We start from the raw sequence: 14,177 nt of genomic DNA, 5'->3' as shown, positions 1-14,177 counted from the left end.
GTCAGATGGGGGTTCTGTTCTGGAAGAATCCGATTCTAGGGTGGGTTTGGGATTGGTGGTCGATAACTGTATAGGACTACTAGGTACTAGGTACTAGGTACTAGGTAGGGAGATGCGATGAATGGATTGGGATGATGGTCTGGGTGTGTGAGTTGTCCACGTTTTTCTGGACTGGAAGGAACAGGTCTGCATGCCGAATACGAAGGGCTAAAGAATAGGCAGCGGTGAATTGGAGCCTCCTGACGGGGTCGACAGTGCTGGGCTGGCAGTGTGATTGGCACACCGGCCGACTCGTAGGGCAGAGGGGTGGGGATGCAGCAGGATCCTCACCGCTCCACTTGCACTTGGCTTGGTGAGTCAGTGAGCCCTATCGATGGAGCCTTTGCTGCTCGCTGGCGTCGCCCGATTCGCCAGCCCGCCTATGTCCGACACTAAAGGCTCTCCCGCTATGCCCCAGATGGGCCCCCGATTGCTGGTAGCGTCATCTAGTGTAGCCAAGTCGGCAGTCCGAAATTGGAATGAGATTGAGGGGTTAGATTTGAGGTGGTGGTGCATAAATACCTTCTCACTCCCTGGCTTCTGCCGGTTTGGAATTCCTGTTCTACATTTCTGTGTTTGCTCTAACATCTGAGTCGAGGGTTTGAGTTGAGTCAGGCTTTATTTATCTTCAAACAACTACAATCACAATTACCACCACCACCACCAGCACCACAACCAAAACCTTTGTCTCACACAAACACAAACCACACGCTACATCAACCAAAATGACCCCCTCAAGAGCCACACAGGTCCACGACGACCACACCCACACCCACAAGCGCACCTCCTCCTCCTCCGCCTACTCCCGCAAGAGCACCGAGGACTACCGCCGCTACAGCGGCACCGTCAACCACTGCGGCCGTCACTCGAACGACTGGCTCTTCGGCGGCTTCAGTCTGCGCGACACCGTGCGCGGCGGTGTCGACCGCCTGCTGCACAACCACCACACCAAGGATTGAATCTCAGCCGATCACAACCAACACCAAAACCAAAAACACAAACACCCCCAGAAACCACGATCTCTAGATCCTCTTCTCCCAAAGGGTTTCTCATTCCGAAGACTCTTCCGATCGAAGTCAAGGGTCCCTCCACTGCCACTGCAAGGACAGTCGGGGGTTGGCTCGCCCTGCTTGGCGGAACATCATGGAGGCAGAAAGGCCGCCTTACGATCTTCGTCTTCGTTTTCTTCCTCGTCTTCATCTTCATATTCTGGTGAGATGGGTTCGGAGCGGTTCATCTACCGTTGATGGGCTTTGAGGTGCGAGCATATCACTTCATATGAATGAGAGCAGTGTGGAGGAACGTGATGGATTGAGTCCCGCCTGAGACAAGGGGACTGTTTCTTTCCTCGCGGATTGAGAATGGAGGATGTGCCAGTGTCCGGAGCCTATCGTTGGGCTTAGTGACTTGGAAACTTGGCAGATACCTCGACTCGTTATGACTTCATGGAGCTTCCATACTCTGCTTGAGAGTTTGGCTCGCTTATGCCTGAAGGATGCTATGTGAATCTCCAGTGTCTAAGTTATGTTTCTGTTTGTCGATATAGACTATCTGCTAAAATTGAGTACGTATGTCGATATCGATAGTACTACCTAGTCACTGTAGTACTAGAAACCAGTGTCACCGCTTATCTTCTTAGATTCTCCCTCTAGCCCTATTTGCTAAGACACACCGGTCCAGATTTAGATGTTTCTGATCGTCCCTGTTGCTGAACATTGTACTCTGTATCTCATCTCCAATTCAAACCCAGAACTACGGCTCGTCGTCCATAGCTTGTATCAGTACTATACCCGCCCACATCAACACCCCGCTCTCGAATCTGCTCCTGAACTAAGAACCCTTCTTTGAAACTCCACTTTCGAGATGATTGACCCGCGACAACACCCACCAGTCTTTGATAATCATCTCGATCTAGATTAGACCTGGACACAAAGATGTCGCCCACCACGACTGTTCATGCTTATTACAATATCCTGGGGATTGCCCCGGGTGCAGAGTCTCATGCTATCAAGTCCGATTGCAAGAAGATGGGCTCTGGCCAAGCATCCCGATCGGAGGCGTGTGCCCAAGGCGACAGCGGAGTTCCAACTCGTAAGCGGTGGCCGCTACCTAGGAACGCCTGTTCGAGGCTTGAGGCATTAAACGCCGTTACGATCCAGCTTAGGGAGGCTCACGAGCAGCTATCTGATGTCGGGAAACGTCGCGAATACGACAAGTTGTATCGAACGAGAATAGGCCCTGAAAGACTCAAGAATCAGCAACAAGCAGACCTTGACCGGCGACTCCAGCAGCTTGAGGACTGGCGCAAAGCGCTTCAGACCTTGCGATACAACGCACGCACGGATCTGGTTCGACTGCGCGTGGAGCTGGACCAGCCTCAAAGGACAGAAAGCGCTCATCCCCCATGACAAGGCGCAAGAAGAGACCTGGTGGCGGTACCTCTCTGCTCATTCAAGCCCGGGAACGGCGCAGACAATACGCGACAGCTGCATCGGCGAGGTGATCGCCTAGTCGATGTGATCGGGAAACGACGGACGAAGGAGTTGTGCATCGACCGCCAATACGAGGAGGTGCGGGCTCTGGAGAAAGGATTGGAGTCCATTTCTTCGGCCAGCGGGGAAGATTCGAGCAGAGATGAGAAGGATGGAGGACGAGTGGAGGGTTTGGATACTCGCGCAGGCAGTGGAAAAAGTACCTTGCGGAATTGAGGAGGAGAGGGGGAACGCGCTGCTTGGGGCGCGGCCGTCGACTATCCAGCCGGACTTCGGAAGCGGGAAATGGATATCGCTATCATCCAGGAGCATGGGTGGATCCATGGTCAACTCGATATGTGGGGGTTTCTGGGACTATCCTAACACCGCGTAATCGATCGCCATGGAAGCTACGTTGCAACTACAGGAGTTTTCAGACGAGTTTACATGCAGTGATCGGAAATCATGGAAACCGTGGGCATCGATTCCAATGTGTATCTATGCGACTTCCAGTTCCAAGCCTTGACTAGTCCTAGGGAGTATGCGGGCTCTTTACTGGTATGAATTGAGTTCCTTATAAGCCTTGTCGGCGTTTACCTAGTAGTCTTCATAAAAGTATGCAAGCTTTGGTGATAAGGTTGATAAGAGGAACTTAATGAACCGGACACAAGGGCGGGATTCCCTGGTTCAAGAGGAGATGAGATAGATCCAGGAATGTGCTTGATGGAGGTTCATTAATGCAAGCATCCACAGCACAGAAAGGCAAGCCAGATATAGGAAGGACCATTCGGAAACACCGGCATCTACTCAGTATCTCTAAAGCACCCTTGCGGTAACGAGGGTGTTTACTATCGATAACACAGCAGATTGATTGCTGTACTTAATCATAGAAGAAGGAAGAGGGTCCGCAAGAAGGACTTGGTATGGGAAGCATGCGAGCCTTTTTGACGTGTTGTCGCGTTGCACTGGAATGCATGCAGATCTTGGGTCATCGGGATGGGATCGGAATGAAGGAATGCAGGGGTTGGTGGGGGGAGGGGTTCTCGAGGGGCTTGTTGGTGCTTCGAGTGGATGCGAAACGGGATGTGTGTGACTGTGGTTGTGATGCTTCTTGGTTGGTGGTTCTGGTCATTGAGTTGTTTGATATGGGTGGGAGAAGGTGTAGCTGGAGGTGATGGGGCTGGAAAAGAGAGGAGTATGCTTTGCTGATGCCGGGATATAAAGTGCCATCGGCTATGGAGAAAAGAAAAGAACCTCATAAAAGCCCGGGGAAATGCTATCAGTCTTATGTGCAACTGCCTTTAATTGTGCATCTGCTACACTGTTTCTTCCAACCGAATTAATGATTAAGATCTAATAATGACTGGCTTCTTGTATCTGGGGCCATGCCCGGGGCATATCCTCTCATAGACTTTGCAACAGAAAGCTCCACACTGCTGGCAGTCACAGCAAGCTGCTTCTCTCAGCTGAATTGATTTGGAAATAGTGCCAACGGGAAAGGAAGAAAGAGCTCATGACTCATAATCCATTTCGAAAATTCGCGATCAACACGATGGAGCAAACGGTAAGATGGGGAGTTCCTGAGTTCATGTTCAAGCAGCCTGCCATGCTGCGATGTCTGCCGCCGTGATGTCAATGTTCTCCGACATCAGGCTCTGTAGCTTGACGACTTGTGCAGGCGCTTTTACTCAGTTAGTTACAGGCAACCTGGGTCAAAAGCCGGTATACGTACTTGGACGCGGAGGTACAGCACCCGCTTGTACCGTGATAATTCCAGAATCAACATACTCCCTCGTAGATACACCATTGGACGAGGCAGCTCCGAGCATGACCCGCATCCTGAACCTCCCAGTCTGAGTGAACTTGAGAGGCCCGAACCGCGCATAACCGCTGGTCGTATTCCCACTGCTGCTGCGCACACTGGACGTAAGAACTCCCGTAAGCCCTGGGGCAGGGGAAGTCCCGGCTTCGTTCCTGAGCGATATATGCGCAACTAGCTGCTGTGTAGGGGCTCTCGGAGCTCCTACTGGTCTCACAACAACAACCACGGGTAATGATATGGAAACCCCAGGGGAGACAGCAGTCGGAGGCGCGACCTCGAAATTGATTCCATACTCGCGACTAGAGCCCCCAGCGTCTGCACCTGCGTTGCCTAGAACCATGGTTGTTTCAAGATTGGAGACGAAGCGCGGTCTCTATGATAGACCGATGAGATAAAAGATGGAATGCTCTGTAGTCGCTCAACAATGCAAGGGTTGCGATTCAACCCAAACTCGATGGAACGATGAACTCTTTGTGAGAGGTACAAGACTGTGATTTTGGGAGAGTTCTGTATGTTCAGTTGGCATTCATAGAATCTGTGGATGAGGAAAAGAAGCATCGACGAGAAGGCATTCCGAGCCCTTCATATATGCGACCCTTGAGCCTACGAATCGAGAAACTAGGGTGCAATATTGACCGTATCAATCCGGGCCAGGTAAGTGCTCACCGTGTCAATGGATCTTTGCCACCACGATGGGATCAATCTCGCTCAGACACTTGAAGGTCTAGTCCGGCAGATCTGCATCGTGAAGTCTTTTGACCCCTGTTATGCAGGAGACTGAGAGGTTATTAGAAGTTAGGCATAGAATAAAGCATGCACGATCCAGAGAAAAGAGGGCGCCTGCATCATCATTACCCACTCACCTGTGAGATCCATTGCTTTGACTCAACCATTTTACTTTTTCTGACCCTGCATCGAGTCTAGTTGCTTTTGTTGCCCCATCCGTAAGCGCAAACCTAGAAAGCTAGAGGCACAGGTTAGCGTGACAAAAGGAGCGCCAGAGCGCCAACAGAGACAACTGAATTATCACTATTATCCTATTTCTATCTAGATGGAGACGAAGGATGCCAGTGAGTGGCATTCCTGGAAGGAACCCCCATGGCACATCGTCTGCAATTGGAGACGTCAGATCGCGTACCGAGCGACTGCATGCCAGGGGAGATGAATGTGAAGCTTAACCTGACTAAACAACTAGACCCGAGATTGATCGACTAGTCACGAACTATGGTTCGTCGCAGTCTTTCTTTTTCCGCCTTCCTTCCATCTGAAGATGACCTCAGTTGACCTCCCGACTCGAGTACCCTTCACTTTCCACCTCTTTCCCCGCCTCCCTTCCAGTCAATCTTCCTTTCCTCCGTTGAAAGTCCGAGAGTCAGAAAGTTGATCACATCTGCATTTGTCGCCTTGCGGCTAGAGACCATTCTACCCAAGCACTCTCGAGGCCTTGTGATCGTCAAGGTACCGAAGCCACGTTTTGACAGCTTCAAATGTGACCTCCCGGGCGATCTTCACCTTCACATCCCCAGCAACACAGCAACACAGCAACACACCACCACACCACCAGACCTAGTCAAGCTGGTCACTCTGAACAAGCATCTCTTACTAAGCTTATAAGCCTACACTGCTTCCGTGTTTAGCAAATTATGGCGGTCGAACTGAAGTCTCAATTCGGAGTTATCACCCAGCTTGGACAGTACATCGAATGCAATTGAACCCAGTGGAATATGCCACAGACCGAAGCTAGTAGGGATGATCTTCTCATATCCGCCCTGATAAATCAAGCCAATATTGGTGACAGAAGAAGGAAAAGGAGGGGGGAAGCCACAGTCAATTCAAGGGAGACTTCGCCACACTACATGCCTCTTTGGGTCAAGGGTGATCGGCCAGCCACAGCTCACCTCAGCCTCAGTATGGCGGAAATCGTGCATTGCGCAGATCAAAAATAATAGCCCTGGTAGAGGAGATGTTACAAGCCCCACTCTAACGCTGCTGGCTCTTCCCCGCTACTCCGTCCGGATAACTTCTCCTCTTCTTCTCCATCACGGTACTTCTGTGGTCGGACCAACGGGTCATTATCCTTCGGCTTTTGTTGAGACATAGAGGGCCTATTGAGCATGTAACCTAATTGCATGAAACTCAATAGTTGAGAGCCCATCCACCTTGCAATGCAGGCTAACGTTCATGACTTCGCGCTCTCTACATCCGGAGTCAGCCAAGCACGGTGCGCTAAGATGTGCACCCACACACACACACACACACACACACACACACACACACATGGTGGAGTCATTCGATTACACGGATAACGATGCATCATTTGGCGAGGACGGAGAACATCACCACGGTACTGCGCTGCCGCTAGTACAGTACTTTTGGTTTTGAAGGATGCAATCGTCGATTAGACCGCAGTATGGATGACGACATCCTTGGACTGCTGAAACAGGGCAGGGCGGTCAAATTCCGCATCTGCGTTGCTCACGTAGAGCAATGGAACTGATGGCATTGTGACTGCTCTATATTGAGTCTCGCTGGTGACTCTATGAGAGAATACTGTGTTATCAAAACACGAAAGATACGAGCAAGTTACTTGTCTCGTAAGCGGAGAACACCAACATGAAAGGAGAAGAGAGGACACTTCTTGACACTAGAGACCTCGTCATCAACGCCACAATTCTTGCTTTTTCCCAGATACCAGGACTCAGCCCAGTACTTTGACCTGCAATGTAATGCGAGATGATCGGAAGTACTGATTGAGTTCTAGTTCCATGCGCGGACGGTGTTGACCGTCCGAGGTCGAGGTACGCTCATTCCTCTTTGGGCTAGAAACGTGGTCCATCAGCCACAGATGGCTTACCGAGGATCAACGGCTCTAATTGTGGCGGTGAACAGCGTGTCACTCAGTACAAACCGGTGGAGTCCTTGCATCATGGATCCCAATAGCCCTTCCAGTGTCCCTCTATACATTGATAAACAAACACCTCTCGTGGACCTTCGAAAGCTAAACTGTGACCCACAGTGAGCTACCATGTGATTGTCACGAGGGGCGATCCTTGGCCGAATGAGGGTGTCTGGTACGGTCACTCTTCGGCTTCTGCTTGATGGCAAATCCCCGAGCACACACCCACGACGATGTCCGCAACCAGAACTCAGGATGCACTAGCTTTCTTTCTTTTCTTTTCTCCCCCTCTCTCTTTGTTTCTATGCTTCTCTCTACCTTGTGCAGCTTGAACCACTCTTTTGAGAACCCCATCCCGGCACCATCAACGATTCTATGATGAATTGGGCTTGGTTGGCCTGGCGAATAGGAATTGCACGGAAGCTCGGTTTAGGGAAGCTCGACTGAGAAAGTGTCTATCTCAGGTCGAGCCCTCAACGGAGCTAGCACCTGCGAGTGGGAAGAATTCATTCTCTGACCTGCTCTGGAAGGCGTCAGGGTTGTTTCAGCCGATCCTGGCAATCCGAAGTCTATGTGCGTATCATGGACGATCATACATCTAGTCGATAAAAGTCCGCTTCGGCCGAGCATTAGCAAGGTTCAACAGCTAGGCGGGGCGTAAGATTACACAACAAAGGTACCATGCACCGATCCCAGATATCACAGTTTTTGACCCTGTGAACAACCTTCAGCTAGCTGTGGCTTGCCTGTCTGACTGACTGATTGCCCTCCACGATTGATCTACGTGCTTCTGCTATTCTGCGTTCCTACTCTGAGTTGGTCACAGTAAATACGAATAGCCTTTAAATCCGCCTACGAAGAAGCAAGTATGCATTGCAAAGTTTGAGATCGATCTGAAGATCCGTTCGACATGCAGATGACACGATTTGTTCACCTGCGATCGACTTGAAGAGGTAAATAAGTCCGCAGAGTGGCCAGATATCACTTCAGACGTTCTCATTTGTTTGATGGAAACAAAGGGAGAAAAGCCGGCTTTGTTTTCCGTTCCCGCGCAGGTGGCGTAGAGACTTGACTTTAGACATGTTTCCATTGACCGCTTGGACCTTTCAGGCTACATTCCTGTGCACGACCACTCATTCTTCTTGGATCATGAGATGCACCGTGCGAATTCGATGTTGAAGTCCTCATCACTCTTTCTGTTCTTGTGGGCTAACCATTGGCAAGATGATCGACCGCCAAGTCAGCGGCAGCAGCGAGCTGACACAAAGCCATCAGCCTCTCACACTCAGATACGAGTCTGACTAGTTGAAGCAACACGCTGTGGCGTCTGCAGCCCTGGATCGGAAGCTCTTTAGAATCCCCCGCTGCCAACCAGAACCTGGATATGCGATTCGCAAGATTGTCACATATGTCTTTGTCATACATGTGTACGAGCGTCGCGGCCCTGCGCAATCCAGCAACTTCAGGATCCACCCCATCGTCTCAGGTCAAAGAACTTCAACTCCACTCGGAAGCCCTGATCAAGGAAGTCCTGGCATCGCGGCTGTCCTTGCTTTCTAAGAATGATTATGACTACAATAGGTACTACATACGAGATAGTAGCGTATAGATCATTGTGGAGACCTCAAGACAAACTGTCTCGGACCGGGATTCAAAGTTGCCGCATGGATCAATGTGAGAACTAGGCCGGATGCAAATGCCGCAGTCCATGTGGAGTCCTGCCCTTCTCGAGCTTAGTCTACTACTTAGTTGCCGAACCTTGCTTTTTTGACATGGAAAACAAGGAAAATCGGTTGCAAGGAGGGGTCCCCTTCTAGGAGGATTCAATGTATTCAATAATAGATTGAGACCGACGTAATCTCGGGCCCCCGGAGTGATTTTATCCCATTGTGGAGCGGGAATGTCGCCGAGGGAGAGACGGAGGATAGAGAATCTGAGCGAACAGAAAAAAGATCGTGGTAAGGCTCGAGAGGTACTTCTGTCGATGGCTGTCAGCGAAAATGAAATGAGGCGTAATAGTGAGGCGAGAGACCGCTGCTTCCTGTACTTGGAGAACGGTCACCTGACATGTCCCCTGCACTTGAACCTCTGTAGCAACAGTCCTGGCCACTGTCTGATATACGATGAAGACGAGCTTGGTGTCAGACTGCGCACTGTCAGGAGTACCTCTTAGCATATGAGACAACATGGAGGAAGGGGGTTTGTCACTCATCGCCGCTCATGCAATGACTTCCGAACGGATCGATCTGGCTGCTCTTGGACTGATGCAGAAGTGGAGCGAGTGATGAGAATCTCAACGAGTTTCTCGGTTCTGAGATCCTTCATTCCTCGCATTGTGTGATGTGTGATAGCTTTGTTCTTCTCGGAACAATTGAAGAGTCTCTGGCGATGTCGAGACTCATAGCTGCATATCGAATGTAAGGCCATAACCGCTCGTGGAGGCTATATTCATAAACCAAAATATGAAGTCAAAAGCTGTCAGTCAGCTCCAAAGCCTCTGAGAGATTCTGCGTGCCACTATGATGCGTTGAATCGTTGCCGCTCGTGTTGTGTAGAGCTTTCGACTGTGAAGGCTACAGATTTGAACATAACCTGGATAGCTTGTCCAGAATGAGCAGTGTGTGAGAAGGAGCTTTGCATCAAGCCTTCAAGCTCAGGAATTGCCTCAAAACCATTTTGCAGGACCTTTTGGGAGTCCTCCTCGAATAAATTATACGAAGGCTAGGTAACTGACCCGGTTTGCCCGGCAGGGAAGGTGACGGAGCTCACCTCCATACCCGCCGCCATGCCTTCCTTCCTCTACGACGAGGCCTCTCTATCACACTCAAATCAAACACCAATGAAGTGGCTGAGGAGAAACTCACTTCCAACGGTGCAAGCAATAGTATTCTTATCAGAATGACTGCCTTGCTACGCTCCTTGCACGCGTCCGATGGCACCCGTCCTTATACAACCATATCATGGTCCCTTCCTCTCCCACCCACCGCGAAGCATCGACCCGGCTCCTATGACACGCCCCAAGCACTTCAGTCTCCGCGTTCTGCTGCAACTATTTGCCATCACGATCTCCATCTTCGTCCTCGCGGTGCTCTTCTGGAAGCTCGGGAGATTCTTCCGCCACTTCACCCAGGCCAAAGTCACCCAGCGCGGCAACGCGACCACCGCCCGTTACGCCCGCACCTGGTACGGCTGGGTGCCAGCGGAGCGACACGTGGGACTCAAGAAGTTCGTTCGAGTCTGTTTCGATAAGTTCGGCAGGTGGACGGCGTGGCGTTCGTCGAACCAGGACTATAGCTGGGTGTGGTGGGATCCGGGGCAGCGGGAGCTGAACAAATACCGAAAGACGAGACGGCCGTTGCAGTGGTTGCCTCGTTGGGTCAGGAGTTACAGCTTCACGACCGCCGACACCATCTGGAATCCGAGGCCCGCTGACAATGCTGGTGTCGTCGCTGCGCCGAGTAGCAGTCGTCCGTCGCCGTCGTTCCGCATGGCCGGAGCCCTTTCTTCTTGTCATACCCTGAAACGCGTGGTGGGAAATTGGCACACGGTGTCAAGGACGAGTATCTGCGCGCAGGTCTCTATCAAGGTCTATCTCCAGGATGGATGTCGCGGAGCAGTGACGCCGTCTGAAGCTCCCGCACGAGCTTGGGATGGGTTCATGAACACAACCGGAGAACTACGCAGGCCAACCCGCTTTCAGATCGAGGCGCGAAGAACAATGACATTAGAGCATTCATTTTGCTCTTCCCAAGTCATTCCGTATCCGCGGAATGTTCAAACTATCGCTCCAAGATTGTCGCGAAGTCGCTCTCTTCCATGCTTCAAAACTGTGACAGAGAGCCTCAGGAGACAGGACGGCCTCAAGACACACTGGACCCGCCGTCAGATCAGTCCTGATAGTAACTCACAGTTCAAGCATAAGCCTCGCTGCTCGCGACCGAACCACGTACGCTGCACGCAAATGGGTAACCTCACAGCCCATGATGGATCTCTTTGCCAACCTGTCCGTGTCGAAAGACTTGACAGACTGACGGGACTTCTGTCAGATACCAGTCCTGTCCCTGGATTGTGTGACATAAAAAGACAGTGGAGTGGCCAAATATCGTCTTCGAGGTGGAGCGCTTTACCCCTTGAAAGCAGAAGGCGCAGTGCTGCCGCGAATGCTACGCCTCTTCGACATACCGCGTTCAATTCTGACATCGCGAGACGATTTTCTGAGACGGTATACTCTGAAGAACTCTTCCACAAAGAAAGAAACGTTCTGTCCTTGCGAAGCCTTAGAGCTGGAATAAACCAAAGCTTTTCGGGACACTACTTGCCAATTGGACCGAAAGGTTTAGGGCATGAGCAGAGCTCACATGAAGGCTTTGCATCTCGCCAAAAGGCAAAGATGGCAGACCCTAACGTGGATAAACCCAAAGTCTCTGGCATTGAACTGGGAGATTGTGACTTACGGTTGATAGCTGACTTAGACCGAAGGCTTGAGTGGCTCTCCAACCAGCTCATCCCCGGACGCAGACCGTATCATTTTGCCTTGCTTGCCAATCACTGGCTGAATCCAGAGACATGGATCGTCATTGACCCTCCGACTCGAATCTCTATTGATGCTAGACGCCGACTTGGGGATCCAAGATTCAACGACCCATACCCAGCCGTTGACTGGACCCCGAAGCCGAAGTACCCCAAGCTGCAACGCAGAACTGCCAATGTCCCGAAGATCAACTCCTGGAGAGCAGCTGTAAACCGAAACAGACGAGCGGGTGGGTTGGACGACATCATCAAAGGTGTCGAGCTATTTGAGGGGTCAGACGACGCACCGCCGGATGGCAAGGTTGACCCTGCGTGCTGGATACTTCGGAAACCGCCTCAAGGGTTTAGCATGTCCTCTCGCCAGGGGACCGTATTCTATGAAGGAGGAGCCGGCTGGCAAGAGACGCTAGATGACTGGCAAAAAGTTCGCCGTGGCTATCGAATCCGGAAGGCAATTCACGAGGGAAGGGCAAACCGGAGACGAGCAAAAGAAATTGCGCTTGGTATTACGAGATACTATCGACTAGGCATTTCCAAAATCTCCTGATATCTGCCTACTCGCGGGCAACAACATAATCCAGGGACCAGTCAGTGGCGTCACTTTGACACAGGGAATGGTGACGGCAACTCTTGCGAATGCGGGGACAGGGACGAGAAGGGCAATGTATGGGAAAAGTGATCAAACCCGAGGCACTTTCTTGCCATATTCTTATTTCCAAGCTGTCTCTCTTTGATATGACTATATGTCCACCTATCTTTACACTGTCGAGAAAATACCGAACACACAGCTCAATCGGGCGATGCGAACATAATGGATGTACGGTATCAGGCGAGAAAAAATTGAACATTGTGAATATCAAGGAATACCAATGCAGTTATGATGTGTCATCTCCCAGTTGCCAAAAAAAGATAAAAACTCCGATAGTCGCCCTTCCCCGTGCTCCGTCTTCCTCAACTCGAAAGCCTCTTTATCGGAAAGGGGTGATCCACATGGACGGTGGTGGAATGTGATGGTGTATAATACAGCGTAAAGACTCGAACTCGTTGTGTGCGAGACAGGAGTTCGGTAGTAAGGGGTGCTTGTTTCTCGTGCGGATGCTACGCAATAATCCAGCGTGCGAGCGAAAGGACGGGCTTCGTTTAGAAACCAGGGGGGTTGACTCTCTGACTGACTCGCGTCCACTTGGGCAGCTCTGTTGATTAGGGTCATGCATGTTAGCTTGGGTACTTTTCTTCCCTTGGCCTCCTTTCTTCTTTTGCCGCCCGGACGTGTCGATCCAATCCATGGGCAGCTCGAGCGAGGGCCTGGGCGGGCGGAAAACTCACTGTGAATCCCCTTCCGGTACTTCTTCTCCTTCTTGTCGAAGATGGTGTACTTGTCCTTGGGCAGCATCTCCTCCTCGCGCGGCATCTCGTTGAACCACCGGGTCACGGGCTTGGCCGTCTGGCCGCTCCGGGCCAGCGCGGCGCTCACGGTGTCCACGACGCGGTCGACGGCGCGGAGCCGCTTCCGCTGTCTGGCTTTCTGGGGCGCGGAGATGCGCCAGGGGATCTTCCTGTTGCGAGAGGATTGGGATTAGTGATTGCTGGATTTGGGGTGGGGAGGGGGCAGCTATCGTCGTAGGAAGGATAGGAAGAAGACGGAGAGGCACGGAGAGTGCGGAGGTCGATGGGGGGGAAGGAGCGTCTCCAAACCAGTGCGAACTTACCAGAGAAGACCCGAGAAGAGCGGCGATGAGGGTTTGAACATCATCTTGAATAAAGCGTCACACACACACACCGAGTTGAACAACAGGGGGGGGGGGGGGAATCGCGTTGAAAGCAGAATGCGGGTTTGGAGGTGGAGGAGCGGACGAAAATCCCGTCGAGGTTTGGGAAGTTGGTCCGTGCCCGCTCTTCACCTCCGCGGGACCGACGCTTCTCTCTCTGTCTCTCTCTCTCTCTCTCTCTTTCCCCTCGATTTGGTTTTCGCCCAATGAAGGCGCTACTTGTTCGCACGCTGTCGGTTTTCGGGGTTTCTCCCCTTTTTTGCGTCATTTAGATTATTGATCTCTTTATCTTTTGGGTTTTATCGTTTTTTTTCCCCTGGTAGTATCGATCACTTGGATGCGGGCGCGCTTGAACCCGTGAAAGGCGAAACGACTCCGAATTTATACACACCGTACAAATGTCGCGCTCGACGACGACGGACGCCGGCGCAACGGCGGAGGCCCCCTCGCTCCCATGGAGGACTCTGTCCGCCACGACCATGCTCGGGGTCGCATCGCTGTGCCGGTCGTTTCTGTACGTGTGCAGCAAGCCAGAGGTATACGGCTTGGAGCCATTTTTGGAGTTGCTCGATTCGAGACGCGATCCGGCCCAGAGGACACGAGGGTTGTTAACAGGTAATTTCTCATCCTGGATCTTGTCGTTCGCGGGG

General features: G+C 51.7%; 4 protein-coding genes across 4 annotated transcripts; 2 read left to right on the top strand and 2 right to left on the bottom strand.

The window, feature by feature from the left end:
• Positions 1 to 764: 764 nt before the first annotated feature.
• Positions 765 to 1,620, top strand: BO86DRAFT_408788 (uncharacterized protein; the record flags this gene model as incomplete). Its single annotated transcript, XM_025674368.1, has 2 exons — positions 765 to 957; positions 1,050 to 1,620. The coding sequence occupies 2 exons, from the start codon at positions 765 to 767 to the stop codon at positions 1,253 to 1,255; spliced, it is 399 nt and encodes a 132-aa protein (XP_025529163.1). The 3' UTR covers positions 1,256 to 1,620.
• Positions 1,621 to 3,875: 2,255 nt separating this feature from the next.
• BO86DRAFT_336092 (uncharacterized protein) lies at positions 3,876 to 5,098 on the bottom strand. Its single transcript, XM_025668901.1, has 2 exons — positions 4,243 to 5,098; positions 3,876 to 4,191 (listed from the first exon to the last, which is right to left on the bottom strand). Exons 1-2 carry the CDS (start codon positions 4,670 to 4,672, stop codon positions 4,103 to 4,105), a joined length of 519 nt encoding a protein of 172 aa, XP_025529162.1. The 5' UTR covers positions 4,673 to 5,098; the 3' UTR covers positions 3,876 to 4,102.
• Positions 5,099 to 10,235: 5,137 nt separating this feature from the next.
• BO86DRAFT_408786 (uncharacterized protein) lies at positions 10,236 to 12,305 on the top strand (the record flags this gene model as incomplete). The annotated part of the gene is made up of 2 exons (XM_025674367.1): positions 10,236 to 10,882; positions 11,708 to 12,305. The coding sequence occupies 2 exons, from the start codon at positions 10,236 to 10,238 to the stop codon at positions 12,303 to 12,305; spliced, it is 1,245 nt and encodes a 414-aa protein (XP_025529161.1).
• Positions 12,306 to 12,450: 145 nt separating this feature from the next.
• On the bottom strand, positions 12,451 to 13,566 carry BO86DRAFT_359512 (mitochondrial 54S ribosomal protein mL60). The gene is made up of 3 exons (XM_025669779.1): positions 13,468 to 13,566; positions 13,085 to 13,314; positions 12,451 to 12,951 (listed from the first exon to the last, which is right to left on the bottom strand). The coding sequence occupies exons 1-3, from the start codon at positions 13,509 to 13,511 to the stop codon at positions 12,899 to 12,901; spliced, it is 327 nt and encodes a 108-aa protein (XP_025529160.1). The 5' UTR covers positions 13,512 to 13,566; the 3' UTR covers positions 12,451 to 12,898.
• Between the last annotated feature and the right edge of the window lie 611 nt (positions 13,567 to 14,177).

The sequence above is a fragment of the Aspergillus japonicus genome, assembly GCF_003184785.1.
Source record: "Aspergillus japonicus CBS 114.51 unplaced genomic scaffold BO86scaffold_15, whole genome shotgun sequence".
Taxonomy (NCBI): domain Eukaryota; kingdom Fungi; phylum Ascomycota; class Eurotiomycetes; order Eurotiales; family Aspergillaceae; genus Aspergillus; species Aspergillus japonicus.
Note: the sequence above shows the minus strand (reverse complement) of the source record. Positions and strands in the feature narration are given on the sequence as shown.